This window comes from Cucurbita pepo, chromosome 5 (genome assembly GCF_057944985.1).
Source record: "Cucurbita pepo subsp. pepo isolate OVF chromosome 5, ASM5794498v1, whole genome shotgun sequence".
In the NCBI taxonomy this organism is placed as follows: Eukaryota; Viridiplantae; Streptophyta; class Magnoliopsida; order Cucurbitales; family Cucurbitaceae; genus Cucurbita; species Cucurbita pepo.
In genome coordinates, this window is record NC_141802.1 from 17,647,893 (window position 1) to 17,664,226 (window position 16,334).

At 35.9% G+C, this 16,334-nt stretch overlaps 3 protein-coding genes across 3 annotated transcripts; 2 read left to right on the forward strand and 1 right to left on the reverse strand.

Moving 5' to 3' along the window:
* The first annotated feature begins 773 nt into the window (after positions 1–773).
* Positions 774–3,818, forward strand: LOC111794742 (pre-mRNA-splicing factor SYF2). The gene is made up of 7 exons (XM_023676873.2): positions 774–926; positions 1,443–1,590; positions 1,862–2,079; positions 2,159–2,399; positions 2,777–2,913; positions 3,000–3,228; positions 3,617–3,818. Exons 2-6 carry the CDS (start codon positions 1,467–1,469, stop codon positions 3,225–3,227), a joined length of 948 nt encoding a protein of 315 aa, XP_023532641.1. The 5' UTR covers positions 774–926; positions 1,443–1,466; the 3' UTR covers position 3,228; positions 3,617–3,818.
* A 1,293-nt stretch (positions 3,819–5,111) lies between these two features.
* Positions 5,112–10,040, reverse strand: LOC111795143 (uncharacterized). The gene is made up of 13 exons (XM_023677402.2): positions 9,837–10,040; positions 9,200–9,337; positions 8,943–9,024; positions 8,709–8,785; positions 8,311–8,411; positions 7,788–7,914; positions 7,357–7,473; positions 7,185–7,270; positions 6,689–6,755; positions 6,366–6,444; positions 6,094–6,185; positions 5,718–5,861; positions 5,112–5,596 (listed from the first exon to the last, which is right to left on the reverse strand). Exons 1-13 carry the CDS (start codon positions 9,942–9,944, stop codon positions 5,558–5,560), a joined length of 1,257 nt encoding a protein of 418 aa, XP_023533170.2. The 5' UTR covers positions 9,945–10,040; the 3' UTR covers positions 5,112–5,557.
* Positions 10,041–12,228: 2,188 nt separating this feature from the next.
* LOC111794743 (chloroplast protein FOR GROWTH AND FERTILITY 2) lies at positions 12,229–16,123 on the forward strand. The gene is made up of 2 exons (XM_023676875.2): positions 12,229–12,637; positions 15,207–16,123. Exons 1-2 carry the CDS (start codon positions 12,335–12,337, stop codon positions 16,044–16,046), a joined length of 1,143 nt encoding a protein of 380 aa, XP_023532643.1. The 5' UTR covers positions 12,229–12,334; the 3' UTR covers positions 16,047–16,123.
* Positions 16,124–16,334: the final 211 nt, after the last annotated feature.

The following is a 16,334-nucleotide window of genomic DNA, read 5'->3' on the forward strand; positions in this document are numbered from 1 at the left end:
AGACCCTTCTAATGGGCCTAAAGCCCATCAATTCCAACCCGAATGTAATATTCAATTTTCTTTTATAAATTATAAGCTAAATTAGTCATAGTTTTCAATTTGGTCCCTAGAAATTTTAGAATTACAATTTGGTTCTTCAAATTGTTCTAATAATTCTAATTAGTTGAGAGATAAATCAATAAAAATATAAAGAGAACGGTTTTATTTTTATGTCAATAATAAAATAGGATTAATTTAATGGATCGTGGTGTTGTATCATACTATTCTTAAAGATCGAAATAACATTTCATTTATTTATCTTAGATAATTAAACGCGAAATTTCGTTAAGAGTTACGAGGCAGGGCCAGGGTCATAGGTGGAAAGGAGGTGGACGAAGAGGGAAAAGGAGAGAGTTTTTTTTTTTTTTTTCCTTTAAAAAAATTAAAACGAATTATTAATTTTAATTTTAAAACTAGTTTTTTTATATTTTAAAAATTGCACTTTAGCCCTCCATTAAATAACTATTTAATAAAGGGTTTGATTGCCTAATTATAAAACATAGAGACGAAATAAAGCAATTTTTTAATTTCAACAACCAAAAAATAATTTACGAAATAGTAAAAAATAACAATGATTATTTTAATTTTCATTTAAAAAATAAATAAATGACAGAGAGAATGATTAAATATATGTATTTAAATAATAATAATAATAATAATAATAATAATAATAATAATAAATATATATATATATATATGAGTCCTATTCGTATTATTCCTAATTAGAAACCAAAATTAATTTTGTATTTAAATTCTGAGAATTTTAAAGGGATTTGTTGTTTCGGAAGAAATCTTGAGCAATTGTTCTTCGTTCTTCCCAAATCGGGAAGGGAACCTCTTCTGCTTTCTTCTTCGAGTTCTTCCCGCGCGGAAAACCTAGATTTCAGGTATAGTTCTGCATCTTGCTTTTAGCGCCTCTAAATCTCTAATATTGCTTTTCTCGTTGTGATTCCGTATGAATTTCGGTTTTGATTCGCAAGTTTTGTCTGGAATCAGTGATAATGTTCATGCTGCTATTTGTTGTTGTGTGTTGTAGTAGACTTGATTTTGTGTTACCGTGGTTTCCTTTCCTCAGAAGTTGAATTCTTGTAGTTTGCTCGGGATTAATTGTACTCCTTCGCATTCCTCTTGTGAAAAACAAAGACATATACAAGGAAAATCAATTTTCCATTGAGTACACTTTGCGCGCATTGTATACATTTGGAGAAATTGAGGATTATTGTTGGCGTTGGTACGATAAATTCAGTTGGAAGTTTGAATGTTTTGACTCGTTTGATTGATCGTGTAACCTTCGTATCCATCCAATGATGCCTTTTATTGTCAAAATCTTCTTTTACAGCTTTAAGTTTCCGGAATTTTTGTATATTTTAAAGCTCCGTTTAATTATGACTCTTTATTTGCAGCGAGTAAGAGACGTTGTTGCAGAGATGTCTGACGAAGGAAGAGTACACCCTGATTGTAGAAATGCTTCTAATCCTTATCATGAATGTAGCGAGTACTGCTTTGAAATAATAGCAGAAGTCAAAGCCCGGAATCAGCAAAATGAGCCAGGTTTTTTCACATGCTACAATTTCTTTGCAACTTCCTTGAACATAATGACCTTCTTTTATTGTAGCTGACAATTTCATTATTCATCACTATTTATCCTTTTGTCTAATTTGTTAACGTTTTCTTTGAATTACGTAGCTTTTTTAACATTGCTAAAAATTGGCCCTATAAATTGCTTAACCATTCCTCCTCCACCTTTCAAATTCAAGTGATATCATTTGTTATCTTTCTCTCTTATCTCATTTAAATGTTTTCTTGGGAATTTTGATCACAGTTGCCACTTCATCAGAAGCTGTTCAAGCTGGTCGAAGTAGTGCTCCTTCCAATTTTGCGCCTCCTGACGAGTATGAAGATCTTCATGATGAAAAGCCTGAAGAAGAAGGGCATAGTGATGGTGATACTGACAAATTGAGTGGTGAGGAGAATGTGGAAGGAGACTTCACAAAACTTACAGGGAGGAAAAAGAAATTGTTTGAACTCAGGCTTAAGATGGTAATTTTCTACATTTTCCAAAAGTAGTTAACAATTCCTATCAAGTATCAAGTAATGACTTATGGATCCATGGATGCAGAATGAGGCACGAAAAGCTAATCAGACAGCAATAGCTGCTGAAAAAAAGAAAATGGAACCTCCATCGGAATCAAGAGGCATTTCTAAACAAAAGTGGCTTGAGGAACGGAAGAAGAAAATCGGGAAGCTTTTGGATGCGAATGGCTTGGATATGACAAAAGCATACATGTTAGATACACAAGAGGCAGCAGAGTCCAAATATAAGAAATGGGAGAAGGATCCAGCTCCCTATGGATGGGATGGTGAGTCTCTATCTGTTCTACAAATTTACACTATGGTGATCTTAGCTGCTTTTTTATGGACAAATACGTTTTTAAATAATTTGACTAGATTCCTTAATTTGCTAGTTGATGACGAACACATGATTTGATCTAGGATATAGATATTGTGAATCTGATTGTGAATTTAAAGAACTTCGTACTTAAAGTACTGGTGTTTCTCACCGTATAAAGCTATTTAAGTGTTTGTTTAATTATGAATCGTGTTATATCCCAATGTAATCACATTTTTTGGGGGGAGGACTTAGATATAAAGTTTGCATAATTGGTTGTATTTTATCTATTTGTTGTTAATATGTAAATACTTATCTAAAAGGGTTAAACTGCTTTGGTTTTAACAGTTTTTAACCAGAAAACGTTGTACGATGCATACAAAAAGCGGACGAAGAATGTAAATGTTGACCTTGAGGAATATAATAAAATGAAAGAATCTGATCCTGAGTTCTACCGTGAGGCTTCAAGTCTTCAATATGGGAAGGTACTCTTAGTTCCACTGTATAATTTCGACCATATGTGTAATTATCAGATTTCTGAGGATATAGATCTTGTGTCACTATCCTGCAGGCACCTAAGATTTCAGAGGATAAGATTGACAATATGGTGAAAGAACTCAAGGACCGGGAGGAGAAGCGAAAGTCGTTTAGCCGTAGGAGGAAGTTCCACGAAGACAAGGATATCGATTCTATCAATGATCGTAATGAACATTTCAACAAAAAGATTGAGCGGGCCTTTGGTAGATATACTCTGGAGATCAAAAACAATCTTGAGCGAGGAACTGCATTGCCTGATTAAGGTATTTTGTTTAGATGAGGCTCTGGCTCAATCATACATACATGCATGCATACATTCTTTTTTACTCTTGCCCTCCTTTCTCTGCTATGTGCTGAATATACTTCTCACGAGGAGAGACAAGATATGAGATCCCACATCGGTTGGAGAGGGGAAAGTAGAACAAAACATTCTTTAAAAGGGTACTGGGAAGAGACGAGTTTTAAAAACCTTGAGTGGAAGCCCAAAAAGGAAAGCCTAAAGAGGACAATATCTGATAGCAATGGGCTTGGGCCGTTTACGTGTATTCTATGCTATGTTATGCTATGCTGAAATTACATATTTCTTTGTAAGCATGGCTTGGTGCACTTGATTAAATTTTATTTCGTGTTTTCCATGGTTTTTTTGTGTAGGATTTTGGAATCCAAGTAGTTGGGAGGTATTTAAAGCAGCAGATTTGTACGCAAAGCTATAGAAAGTGATTGTAAGTGATTTTGTTTTTAATATGACTATGAATTCATATTAGAAAAGAACTCTCCTATTTTATTTTGTTTTATTTTGTCTTGCAATTAAAGAAAAGTTGTTTTCTTCCTTTATAAAAGTTTGTTCTATTTATCTCTGATTTTAACCGCTATCTTTAAAGTTTCTCTTAAATATTTCTAAACTTTTGTCTAATTTTTTTTTTTAATCTCAAATATAAGACTTTTTAAATGGGATGATTCTAAAACTACTTTTGTCAATAAACATGATTCATTTTAAAATGTTTTAAAATCGTTTTTACAAGTGCGGGACTAAATATCATAACTAAGCATTTTTACAAAATTAATTATTATTAAATCGCTTAATTCAAAACATTTAAGCTTATTCATTTACCAAGGAAAAAACATTTATGATGTACTGTAACCCAACATTATAGCAATTCAACCCTTAATTATTAGTAATGTGTCACAATCGCTTTTTCTTGAGACTTAGCAAAGCATTTTCGTGATACTCACTCTCACCAACAATCAAGTTAGTGAAACTCAAATTTATGTTTTGTTGGTTCTATTAACAACAATGACATTAATAGCATATAATCCCTTAATATAAAGAATAGACAACTAAAAATATTCATGTATAGCACATTTTGAGATAGATATTATAATAATAAAATAATACAAAATGAAAACGATAAAATAATATTAACATAGAAGTAGACAAAATGATTTGATAGGGGTATGCAACAACTATGATATGTCCTGAATATGCATAACCACGACACCGTGCATAAACAAGGACGAAGATCATGGCGTGGAAGAACTGCGCTATGCCGAGGAGGCCAACGCCAGAACAGGACTACAGAGTGCTGCTTGTGCGTTGTTTCCAATAAAAGTGGGGATGGTGATGTACAAGAAAATGAGAGTGGCCATGTACCTCTGCAAAAGGAACCAAACCTTAAGCTCATAAAACCCCATGAACGGAGCTGGTGGCGGATCCAGTCTTTCTTTCTTAGAAGACATGATTAATTGCTTTTTCAAAGCTTCAAGCACCTGCAAATAATGGAACTCTCTCAATCTCTCTCTCTCTCTCTCTCTCTCTCTCTCTCTCAATCTCTCTCTCCCTCTCTCTCTCTCTCTCTCTATGTATATAGCTGCTTCTCAAAGCACTGAATGCTTTGGTTTTCTAGAAGAAAGTGGAACAAGCCGAAACTGAGCCACGTTTTAGGGAAGAACAGTGTGCGAGGGAAAATGGAGACACTGTCATTTGGACAACAGCTAGCACTATCATGCACAAGCATTCAAATGTCCTCACTGGCCATAAATTTACATTCATCATTTTGAATAAATATCAAAATCTTCAAACCTAATCAACAGTCTGAAGAATGACACCAACAACATACCATACGAAGTTTTAGATTCTATTCTGTGATTAAATCAAAAATCCAACTTTATGACTAGTATAAAATGAACTTTTCTCCTCACAAATACAGACACAATTTCATTACACCTACCAAATGTTCAATCTCCAAAGTAAATAACTTGATGGCTGATAAAGGTTTGCCTTAAAATTTCTATTAGGAGTAACAAATTTCTCAATCCCAGGAATTTCACACAGATAATACAACAACAATTACAGTTTTGGTGTCAGGCAAATGCCTGAAATCTTAGACACATATCTATATGCTATACTAAAAACTTGGGAACATTGGGGTTATGCATATTAGTTTATGATCTTACTTGCAATAGCTTTGTTATCTTCTTGCCAGACTTTTTTTTGTTAATATTTGCAGGGTGATTTCGAGTATGATCAAAAATTAACCCCAGCAAGTTAGCAGCTCCACATACTAAATACTTTAAACAGGTGCTCGAATTATTTCAACTTTGAGCTTTGACACGACTTAGAATCCAGTGCACCTGTAAAAGTCCAACCACAGTAAGTTTGAAAATGAATCTCAAAATAACCGGGTTTGTTGTAAGAAATAATGGACTTCCCAGTTCCCATAAAAAAAAAATAGCTCCATTGTTTAGTGCTTACGATGTTATTTTTAGGAGATTTCCAGTAAAATCCTTGGATCCCAATGACGAGTATGTTAGAGATTACTAAAACATAAATACTCAAAGCATGCTTCCCCATCCACTCCAGAACACATGTCAAGCATCGATAGCCGTGGACATCCACCTATAGAAATTAAGAGATCTTCAGACCTTAGTTGTCCATTTAGTTTGGCTAAGAAAAATACGTGGATAGAATTTAATAAGGAAAAAAAGGTGGTTAGTCGTTTAAAAACGACACCGCACCCTGATATTTATATTATGATTATTATGATTCAGTTTGAAGAATAATTCCAAATGCTTGCTTCCACTACGATGGTTTCATCTTCAATCCAAAATCTCAAAATTGATGAACTCACCAATATATATAGAGCACAAAAGAGTATTCCTGCTGACGCTGAAGTAATCAACATATAGCTGACTGTGTAGAGGGACTTATTTACAGGGATACCTGAAAGACAGTTTCAAAACAGAAATCAATTTCAAAACCAGATATTGTAAAAGACTATATATATAACATAACTTTGCTGAAAACATTGGAGAAAGAAATGGACAATGATCGGTCAACATTATTAGCCTAGTTGACATGATAGATACGTGTTCATCAATGCATCTTCCATCAAGTTTATACCTATGAAGACAAGGAATATTCCGAGCACCAAGATCTTAAGAGAGAGCGAGAACCAGCTATTGGTGCGACTTTTGTGATCCTGGAAAATATTGAAGCAATCCAATTAGTGAACAACGTTCGACTTTAACGAGGAAATCAAAGAAAAACAGAAATGAATGAAAAGAGTATTTTACGTTACATGCACAAACTATGCAAGCATTTTTTTATATCGGAAACAAAGTGTCCACTATACTACTTTTTTCATTGAGATAAGTAAATTATGTGAAATTAGAACTTCCCAATCAGAGTGATGAGTAATATACTAAGTTCTTGCTTAATCTCACCTGTACATTCGCAAGAATGTGACCATACTGAAGCCCTATTATGCATGCCACTGTAGCTGTTAAAGAGCTGCAAACATTTGCAACAGTGCAAAATGTACTCATGTGAAATAACGAATGAAAGGAATGAACATTCTTTCTACAAAAAAAGAAAGGAAAAGAAAAGAAAATAAAAAAAAATCTAGATTTCAATGAAGCATAAGAAATGCATCATCTGAAGGCTTCACAATTTAGATCAACAATTTGTAAAGGGTAAAATTTCAGCGCATGCATCTTAATATTATATTTCCCTGAAGGCCAAAATTTATGGCATTTCTCTCAAACCAAACGGTCCGATTTAAAACTGAAGTTGGCACATTAATTTTTCTTCTCACCAACCTTTCCCCAAAATATCTCATCAAAACAGAGAGTGCACATCCCTTGAAAAAGTCCCGTATGCATCAAAACGAATGCATGTCTTTATAAATTCATTTTACTGAGAAGAAGAACAGATCTGCACCTTAAAAGACCCTCAGGTTCAAAAGAAGCATGGCACCATGAAGGTGAAGTCTCAGGAACTTGACCGCTGGAGGAAATGTTGCACTCCTTCAAACCACATTCTTCATTAGGGCTGATCAAAATGCACAACAATGGTGAACTTTACAAGATCAAAAAACTGATATAACTGATACCTTCAGATTTCTGTAGACAGGTTTAGTATACAAATGGTGAATACCGAGAACATAACGATCAATCATCCCAGCAGAATTACAAGCAGGTCCCATATCACCTCGAATAGAACAATTCACCTATAACAAGAATGATCTTATTTTCAGTGTAATTTATGGCTCAAAGCCCTTCCTTTCTTTCATCAAATAAAGGATTATCATAGTTTAGCATCCTAGATTTGAGGATGAAGCAACTGGTACATGGATGGAAGTAAAACTTTGCATGGGTATCATTCCAGATGTAAGTACATAAGCATTTCGATATTATCTCATTTTTTCCGCTCTAAACTATAAAGAACGGGTTCTCTCCTTTTTCTAAAAATAGAAAATAATAGACCATAAAAATGAAGCTACTAGAGAAATGGGCACAAACATGGTGCATAGTATTTACTTACCATGTAAACATAGCTTCCATTTGGTGGAAGTGGAGAGCTCGTGGTTGATATTTTAAATTCCCAATCTGGAACATATAAACCATACGATAGTCCCATATACAACGACAACAGGAGAAATATGATACACCTGCAAATTCAAAACGCTAAACATGAAGAAACATAATAAAATAGAGAAGTTCAAGCATTCATATAACGCCACTGCTTATTGCTAATGGTTATTTCAATGACTCTGATAAAGGGCTTAAAGACTTTTAAATAACGTAGTGTGATGAACCACCAAGATCAAATTGAGTAATAACTCTCAATTTCACTCGATATCTAAGTCTGTAGTACTCTCTTAACAAAATTTTGCAACCAAAATCATGTCGTTACAAATACATAAATAGGAGGTCTGATCATACCTAGTAAAAGAGTAGAAAAACATTATTCATACCACCAAAAAATGAAATTGAAACTTAAGCAATAGCCTCTAGATATTATGCATATGTAATATCAATCAGGGTAACAAATACTATATCCTTACCAATGCCAGCTGAAACTCTTAGTATTTTGAGCTTCTTCACGTGTACAACGAGTAAGCCAGATCTCACATAGTGCAGCAATCAAGTATCCAACAGATATTCTCTACATTGAATCAAAATAGATACATAACCTGATGTTAGATGTAAGAGGAGGAAGAAAAGTTGGCCCAAATCCCTGTCTATAAGTTTAACGTTAGGTCATTTTGTCAGCTTATAATCTAGCTTGGATGGCATTTGAGCCATCTTGAAAATATTGGGAGCAACATCATATAGTTCAAAATCTGGACCAAATTCATTAATTTGGTTATGTAATAGAAACCCTATAATTGTGTGCTCTGGCTAGAACAAACTTGGACCATGGTAGCAATTACACACAGAAAAGGAGAGACGAATGCAACACCTGCAAAATGCCAAGCCACCTTATCCTTTGCATATCAACACCATATGTCAATGATGTTATTCCGTGAAAGTAACCACCTGAAATAATCAGGAAAAATTATGATTGATCTTACAATTTAAAATGTATGCAATCAAAATCAATATAAAATTCTGAACCACAGACTGCACTACATCACTGACTGAGTACAACTTGACAATCTAAGTTCAACACAAAAGTGACCATAAATAATTTTACCTTGAAGAAGAACGCCGACGAGAAAAAGGTATAGACCCCTGCATGCTGCATTCCTTGTAGCAGTCACTTTACATTTTACTTCCTATTTTATGCAATTCTGTATGTTAAAACAAAATCCCGGAAAAAATTTACAAAAACAGGAGAAACCATGATCCGTCTACACGAATTTTACTTCCACACGTAGAAAAGGGCAGTAGCTAGTTGAACGAAGAAGCCAACCAGAGGCCAAAAATTCTTGGTTGAATCCATTCACTTACTTTATAAACAAGTGCAAGCGAGACTCCCGCAATAAATAGAAACCAAGGCATCACAAAATCAGCCAAATGAAGCCCATTCCATGGAGAATGAGCGATAACTGGTAAAAAAGAGCCACCGTAGTCCACGAACATCATCATCTGGATATACACAGCAGACAGCATAGCATTCAACAATCAAACATCACAAATTTAGCAGGTAGTAGTCAATTTACTGGATTTGCTAAAGTGAGCTGCTACATAACACATACTGTCCTCTTATGGAATTCATTAGAAAAGTAAAATCTCATGAAAGTAAAACTCAAAAGCCGAACTAACAGAAATAACAACTAGAACGAGAAATTCTTTAATTGGACATTGATCAATAACCAGTTCCGGAGAAAGAAAAACAGCGTGCTCCAAACTAACCAATTGCACTCGTTTCAACATAAAGAGTAAGATTCAGCTTCAATTAGATCCTTTATCATATCAACAGAAGGCACATTCTTTCCGATAACCAAACACAGCCGAACCAAAAAGCACAAACCAAACGATTATGCATGCAAAACAATTCAAGAAGCATATGAAAACCAGGCCAAACAAAGAGATGTACGCAGCGTATATAGTGAATCGAGATCCAGAGGTCAAACAAAGAGCTTACAAAGACGCTGAGACCGCGAAAGACATCGAGTGAGATAACGCGCGGAGCTTTGCGACTGGAGTCCGGCAACTCCTGTCGATTCTTCAGCAGCGGTTGAGAATCGGCCATTGATTCCGGCAAGAAGCGCGGAGAACGAAGTAACTGAAAGTAGGCCAAAGCGATCAAATTCACAAGAATATGAACATCTGTAAGCCATGTTTGGTAAAGAACATGCTCCGCTGTAAACGCCGTCGCTTCGCTCAATGTCTCATTATTATGCGGTGGCGTTTTTTCATTGGCTGCAAACAGAATCTGACATAAATCGAAGTCTCAAAAATTATTTTTATTTTTCAGATATTTTAAAATAAGAAAAATAAAATTACTTACATACATACATACATGTAATTTTTCAGTGTTATGAATTTTAATTTATAGTTATGGATCCTTTATTAATTATTCTTTTTTGTAAAAACATGCCTGAGAAAATACAATATTAAACTGGTAATTTAATCTTCCCACGACTAATTTAGGAGAAAGTCTTGGGTATAAAACATGAGAGCGTATGCTCGATGCCCTTAACTTAGTCATGTTAATAGAGGGCTTCAAATACCATGACCCAATCAATAGGGTCTAAAAATGAACCACATGCAACATGTTTGTTGACTGATGAAACCTACTATTTATGACTGATCCTTGAGCTCCTTTTTCTTTTTTATAGGGTTTGATGCAAAGTACTTATGTACATACGATTCTCACATACGCACATGAACTCACTAATTAAGCTCGTTACTGCACCCTTAGGTCTGACTATGGGTTAGCGCACGCTTCCTGCCAAAAATCAATGAAAAAGAAAGAAGTGTGTATAATAACATCATGCACGTGTCCACATGCAACATACTAAAGAAGTAATCTATGCTCATGTGTCATACAATATGTAGGAGGTCCCTTTACGTCAATAAACATAATTGAAAACGAACCTTAAAGTTCAATAACATCTAACCCTCTTTGCCACTTAGCATTGTCAGCCTCTTTGATAAACAAATGAGTTTTGATAAGTCCATCGAGCCAATTATCTTCATCTCTCGTCAAACAAATAACTTCCAACCAACCGGATTCCCTTTAGATTTTTGGGATCAATCCAAGCTGGTCATGTATAATTAATACCAATGTCCAAGTGTGAGGAGTGGTTGGGCTTGTTCCATGAGAGGCTGCGTGTGGCGCGCGCGGACATGCGCATGGTTGGAGTGTGGCGGAGTGAGGGCAAGCGCGCGCGGGGTCGTGGAGGGCGGCTCCACCACATTGTGGACTAGACTAAACCCATTCCATTTAAATACATAACTTTATCCATTCAAAATAATGTCCACTTTTCCCCAATTTAATGCTAATATTCCTATGGAATTTGTGTAATTATTTATTTCTATTTCTTAAATCAGCTCCCGACTCGTATAAACTTATATCGAGATTATTTTTTTGGTGTTTAATTCAGCAAAAAAAGTAAATTTAAGGGAATACAATGAATATCAATTTTATCTATAAATTTTAATTTTCTCGAGTTAGGTCAGATACTTTTAGATAAACATAGTAATTTCTCCGTTTTTTTTTTTTTGCACGTGACCACTAATTTTTTTAAATAATAGTAAAATCAAGTCTAACGTCATTTTTTCTTTGAATTCCATTAATTTAATATTGAACACGTGTTATATAATTCATTTAGCGAGAATTTTTTAAATATTTTTTCAAACAAAGAATACTTATTTGGAAAACAAAAATTATAATATTTATTAAACTTTTAAGATAAGAAATCTAATATTTACTATAAAATTAATATTATAACGCTTTTTAAAATATAATTACTTGGAAATGTTTATATATATATTTTTATTGAGAAATAAGGATAAGAAGGAGGAGTTTATAACTAAAATTTTATAAAACTCAAATATCAAAATATTCTTAATTTTTATAATAATCCAACCTCAATTTCGAGGGTGTGGGCTGACTCGACCCAAAAATATTAACTTGCTCTATCCAAATTTTTTATTTTTCAAAAAATTCAATCCGACCCAGACCCAAAAATTCTAACCCAACAATGATTTGAGTTGGGCGGGTAATTGGTCGCGTTCACTGGTCATATGAACCCCTCTAAATTTAAATGAGGCGGTTAATCTAAATCTAATTTTTTTTATTATATATATATATATAATAAATGGAATTTGAATATTGGGCGTATAATTTTTCTCCCAAAAATTTGGAATTCTAAATCCCAAAATAAGAATTTTCTTTTATTTTAGGGTAAAGGATTTGAAAGAAAGTTCATAGCTATTGACGGTGACTTCCAAAACCAAAGCAACGAATGAGATTAGATAGTGATCAACAGCAAACAATGGCTGAATTAATCGGATCATCGTCTCCCAGTTCTAAGCTTTAACAATCCCAGCGACAACTTTATCTTCTCAAATCCTCTTCTTCCACTTTGCTAAATCTTTACCTCGCACCCACAAAGCCGAACCCTCTTAGAACCCATGGAGAAGCTTCTGTATTCTTCTTCTCCGACCCGCTTGAAACCCCATCTTATTAACCGCGCTCCTTTTCTTCCTCCACTCCGTCGCATTGACCCATCAAAGCTCCATTTCCCCTCATCAACCCGTTCCGAGTTCACTCCACTTAATTCGTTCTCTTCCAGAATTCAGAACTCATTTCTTCCTTCTTCTTCTCTTCCTCGTCACCCTGTTTCTTCGCTGTTTCTGGCTGATTCTCGTGATGGGTCGCCGCCGAAACCTCATGTTCTACAGCGGATCGGAACTTTGCCCTCTGGAGAACAAAAGGTATCTTGAAAAATTTAGTCGAGGGGTGTTGTTTTTGTGACATTGTTGTATTTCATTTCTGTGTTGTTTGATGAACTCTCTGTGTTTGAACTGCTGGTTAGCGTACTGATCAACGAGTAGCGTAATTTCTGTTCATGATAAAGAGGAAGGGGAAGGGGAATAGAATGATTTTGCTAGTTTGGGTAGTGAATGGATAGGTTGGACTTGTGAATCCAATTTCCCTGTACTTTTTTAGCTTTACCAACAAAACGAACTTGAAGAACTAGTGGAAGGAGCCCTGTTACTTGGGATATCTGTGAATCAGAATATGGGAGGCTACTTGGTTTGGGGACCAAACTACTTTTTGCACCTTCTTGTTTCCAGCCACAAGGAAAACATTTGCTATGGAATGATTCGACTGGCCATTCATTAGGGGAGCTGAAACTTAGATCTAACTTGGATTCCGCACTATGGAAACTAGATGTGAGAGCTCACATCGGTTGGAGAGGGGAACGAAACATTCCTTATATAGGTGTGGAAATACGAAACATTCGTTATATAGGTGTGGAAATACAAAACATTCCTTATATAGGTGTGGAAATACGTTCCTTATATAGGTGTGGAAATACGAAACATTCCTTATATAGGTGTGGATTCCTTATATAGGTGTGGAAATACGAAACATTCGTTATATAGGTGTGGAAATACAAAACATTCCTTATATAGGTGTGGAAATACGTTCCTTATATAGGTGTGGAAATACGAAACATTCCTTATATAGGTGTGGAAATACGAAACATTCCTTATATAGGTGTGGAAATACGAAACATTCCTCATATAGGTGTGGAAATACGAAACATTCCTCATATAGGTGTGGAAATACGAAACATTCCTCATATAGGTGTGGAAATACGAAACATTCCTCATATAGGTGTGGAAATACGAAACATTCCTCATATAGGTGTGGAAATACGAAACATTCCTCATATAGGTGTGGAAATACGAAACATTCCTTATATATGTGTGAAAATACGAAACATTCCTTATAAGGTGTGGAAATCTCTACGTAGTAGTCACGTTTTAAAACCTTAAGGGGAAGCTCAAAAAGGAAAGCCCAAAGAGGACAATATCTGCTAGCGGTGGGCTTGGGCGGTTAGACTGGAAGGGGTTGAAGTCTTTTTTCGTCTACTACCTGATCCTACCTGATCCTACATCTACCTCATAGGTAAAGCAAACAATTGGTCTGGACATCTTGAAAATAAATACCTACAAAACAAATCCAAATGTTTGCTTATCAAAAAGCTCATCTAGAATCGAAGGTGCCCAAGAAATCGAATTCTCGACTTGGTGCACGATCTTCGAGGAAATAAATGTTTGCCAAAGAGGGTCTGTGAGTAGGCATCTCAACTTTAAAATGCGAATATAATCCGTGACGGAGTAGGAAAAGTCTGGACTAGCTATTTCTCGATCACATGGACTAGCTATTTCTCGATCACATGGACTAGCTATTTCTCGATCACATGGACTAGCTATTTCTTCGATCATACTCCGGTCTAAACATTTGGGAAAACATTTTGAAACTTCTTGCCTGGACTGGTTTGTCCCTTTGTAGATAGAAGATTTTGTATTCCACAGAGTTCTTAAGCATAGTGAAGTCCATCTTGTCCAATTGAAGGGAAAAGAAAGGGGAAATTTTGACTAATGGAACAATAGACTGAGCGTGGAACTTCCCAGACTCTTTAACTTCACTGCTAGGGGCACTACAAAATCTCAAATTTATATAGATCTGGAACAAATCTAGTGGGATCTCACATCGGCTGGGGAGGAGAACGAAACATTCTTTATATGGGTGTAGAAACCTTTCTCTAGCATACGCGTTTTAAAAACCTTGAGGAGAAGTCCGAAAAGAAAAGCTCAAAGATGACAATATCTGCTAACGCTGGGCTTGAGCTGTTACTGATCTATTCAACTCATTCATCTACAAGTGATCGACATGTGCAGTTAATGATCTCGACATTTCTAATATGATGGTAGCCCTTCTTCAAGTGGAAACCATTCGGTTTCTATAAGAAACCGTTCTTAAATGCGATTTGGGTGGGGTAAAAGTTAAAAGTAAGATTAGAACTGACGGGGATAGATTACAATTACCTAGGAATGGTTGTCGATAAGCTAGCTTGGCAGTCGACGTTCTTCACTTGGTGTGCACCTTTTAAGGTAAGAATTCTGCTCCAATTAACAGTAATGATTTGTTACCAACTTCGCACTCCCTGTCAAGTGCATTATGCACAATGTGGGGACTAACCTTCTTGTAATCGGGCTGTTTAACTTAGAATATTCTTTATCAATTTATGGTGGGCTGCTTATTAAGCTCAACATTGTAATGAAACTTAACTTTTCCTTGTCAACTTCACAGTCCAAGGATACTGAAATATTGGATTTGCTGACGATTCATGTATAGGTTGAACGGTTGATTGCGATATCGCAAATTTTGTCTCAGCAGTTGTACGTGCTGTATTTGCGTGTCACGTGTCAATATTATTGCTAATTTGCTTTGAAAGCTTACAGAGTTTTCGTGTTCCAAAATTTATAGGCAAAAACTACAAGGACATTCATGGCGCTCTGTGTTGCTGTTCTGTTCTTGCTTCAACCAGTTTTTGCACCTTCAGCTTTTGCATCCTTCCACCCTGCAGCTACGACAGGGGGTCCTGCTGCTGCCACTTTTGGGGGAAGATTTTTCCGATCTGAACTATTGATCAGTGCTTGGACTGGTTTCTTTGCTGGATGTTTACACACATTATCCGGGCCCGACCATCTTGCTGCTTTAGCTCCCCTCTCCATCGGGCGTACTCGCATGGAAAGTGCTGCTGTTGGAGCCCTGTGGGGCTGTGGTCACGATGCAGGTCAGGTTATCTTCGGCCTCATATTCCTCCTATTGAAAGACCGACTTCATATCGAAATCATCCGTACTTGGGGCACAAGAGTTGTCGGGATTACTCTGCTTGTAATCGGTGCATTAGGAATTAGGGAGGCTTCGGAGGTTCCTACTCCTTGCGTTGCATTAGACAACGGCGAGTGTGATGTTAGCATGTATGAACCGTTAGATAATCCAACAGGAGGCAAGAAGAAGATAGGTTTTGCAACTTTTGCAACAGGTATTGTCCATGGGCTGCAACCAGATGCATTGATGATGATATTGCCTGCACTCGCACTGCCCTCTAGATTGGCTGGAGCTGCATTTCTTGTGATGTTTTTGGTAGGTACTGTAGTGGCGATGGGAAGTTATACAGTGTTCATAGGTTCTTGTACTCAAGCCTTAAAGGAGAGAGTGCCTAGGATTACTGAGAAGCTCACATGGGCTGCTTCCTTTATAGCCATTGCTCTTGGATTGGCCATTCTCATCAGTCAGTACTTTGGGTTTAGCCTTTATTAAACTTCAACATTCCACACGTTTCTTGCTTTGTTATTGTTAGAAGAATATGCTAGTAGTAATAAAAGGTTTGTTTATTATGTTTAGAGCAAAATTTTCTCAAAAGTGCCACTTCTAATAGCAATTCTCTGCCCTCTTTGTTTATGAATCTTGTTTCATAGGCCTTCCCAATACAAATATGGGTGGAGAGATTTGGATCTTGAATGAATTCTAGGCCTACTTGAACCATCTTTTGATTTGGAATCACAGATTTTCAACCTTCGAATAAACTTCTATGAACATGGGGGATAA

Excerpts from the sequence above, each read along its gene's own strand:
- LOC111794742 (XM_023676873.2), top strand. The coding sequence starts at position 1,467 with ATGTCTGACGAAGGAAGAGTACACCCTGATTGTAGAAATGCTTCTAAT. Across the intron at positions 2,080-2,158 it reads TTGAACTCAGGCTTAAGATG|AATGAGGCACGAAAAGCTAA; the intron begins GTAATTTTCTAC and ends CCATGGATGCAG. Across the intron at positions 2,914-2,999 it reads CAAGTCTTCAATATGGGAAG|GCACCTAAGATTTCAGAGGA; the intron begins GTACTCTTAGTT and ends ACTATCCTGCAG.
- LOC111795143 (XM_023677402.2), bottom strand. The coding sequence starts at position 9,944 with ATGGCCGATTCTCAACCGCTGCTGAAGAATCGACAGGAGTTGCCGGAC. Across the intron at positions 9,338-9,836 it reads TTCGCGGTCTCAGCGTCTTT|ATGATGATGTTCGTGGACTA; the intron begins GTAAGCTCTTTG and ends GTGTATATCCAG. Across the intron at positions 7,271-7,356 it reads CTGTCTACAGAAATCTGAAG|GAGTGCAACATTTCCTCCAG; the intron begins GTATCAGTTATA and ends TGTGGTTTGAAG.
- LOC111794743 (XM_023676875.2), top strand. The coding sequence starts at position 12,335 with ATGGAGAAGCTTCTGTATTCTTCTTCTCCGACCCGCTTGAAACCCCAT. Across the intron at positions 12,638-15,206 it reads TGCCCTCTGGAGAACAAAAG|GCAAAAACTACAAGGACATT; the intron begins GTATCTTGAAAA and ends CAAAATTTATAG.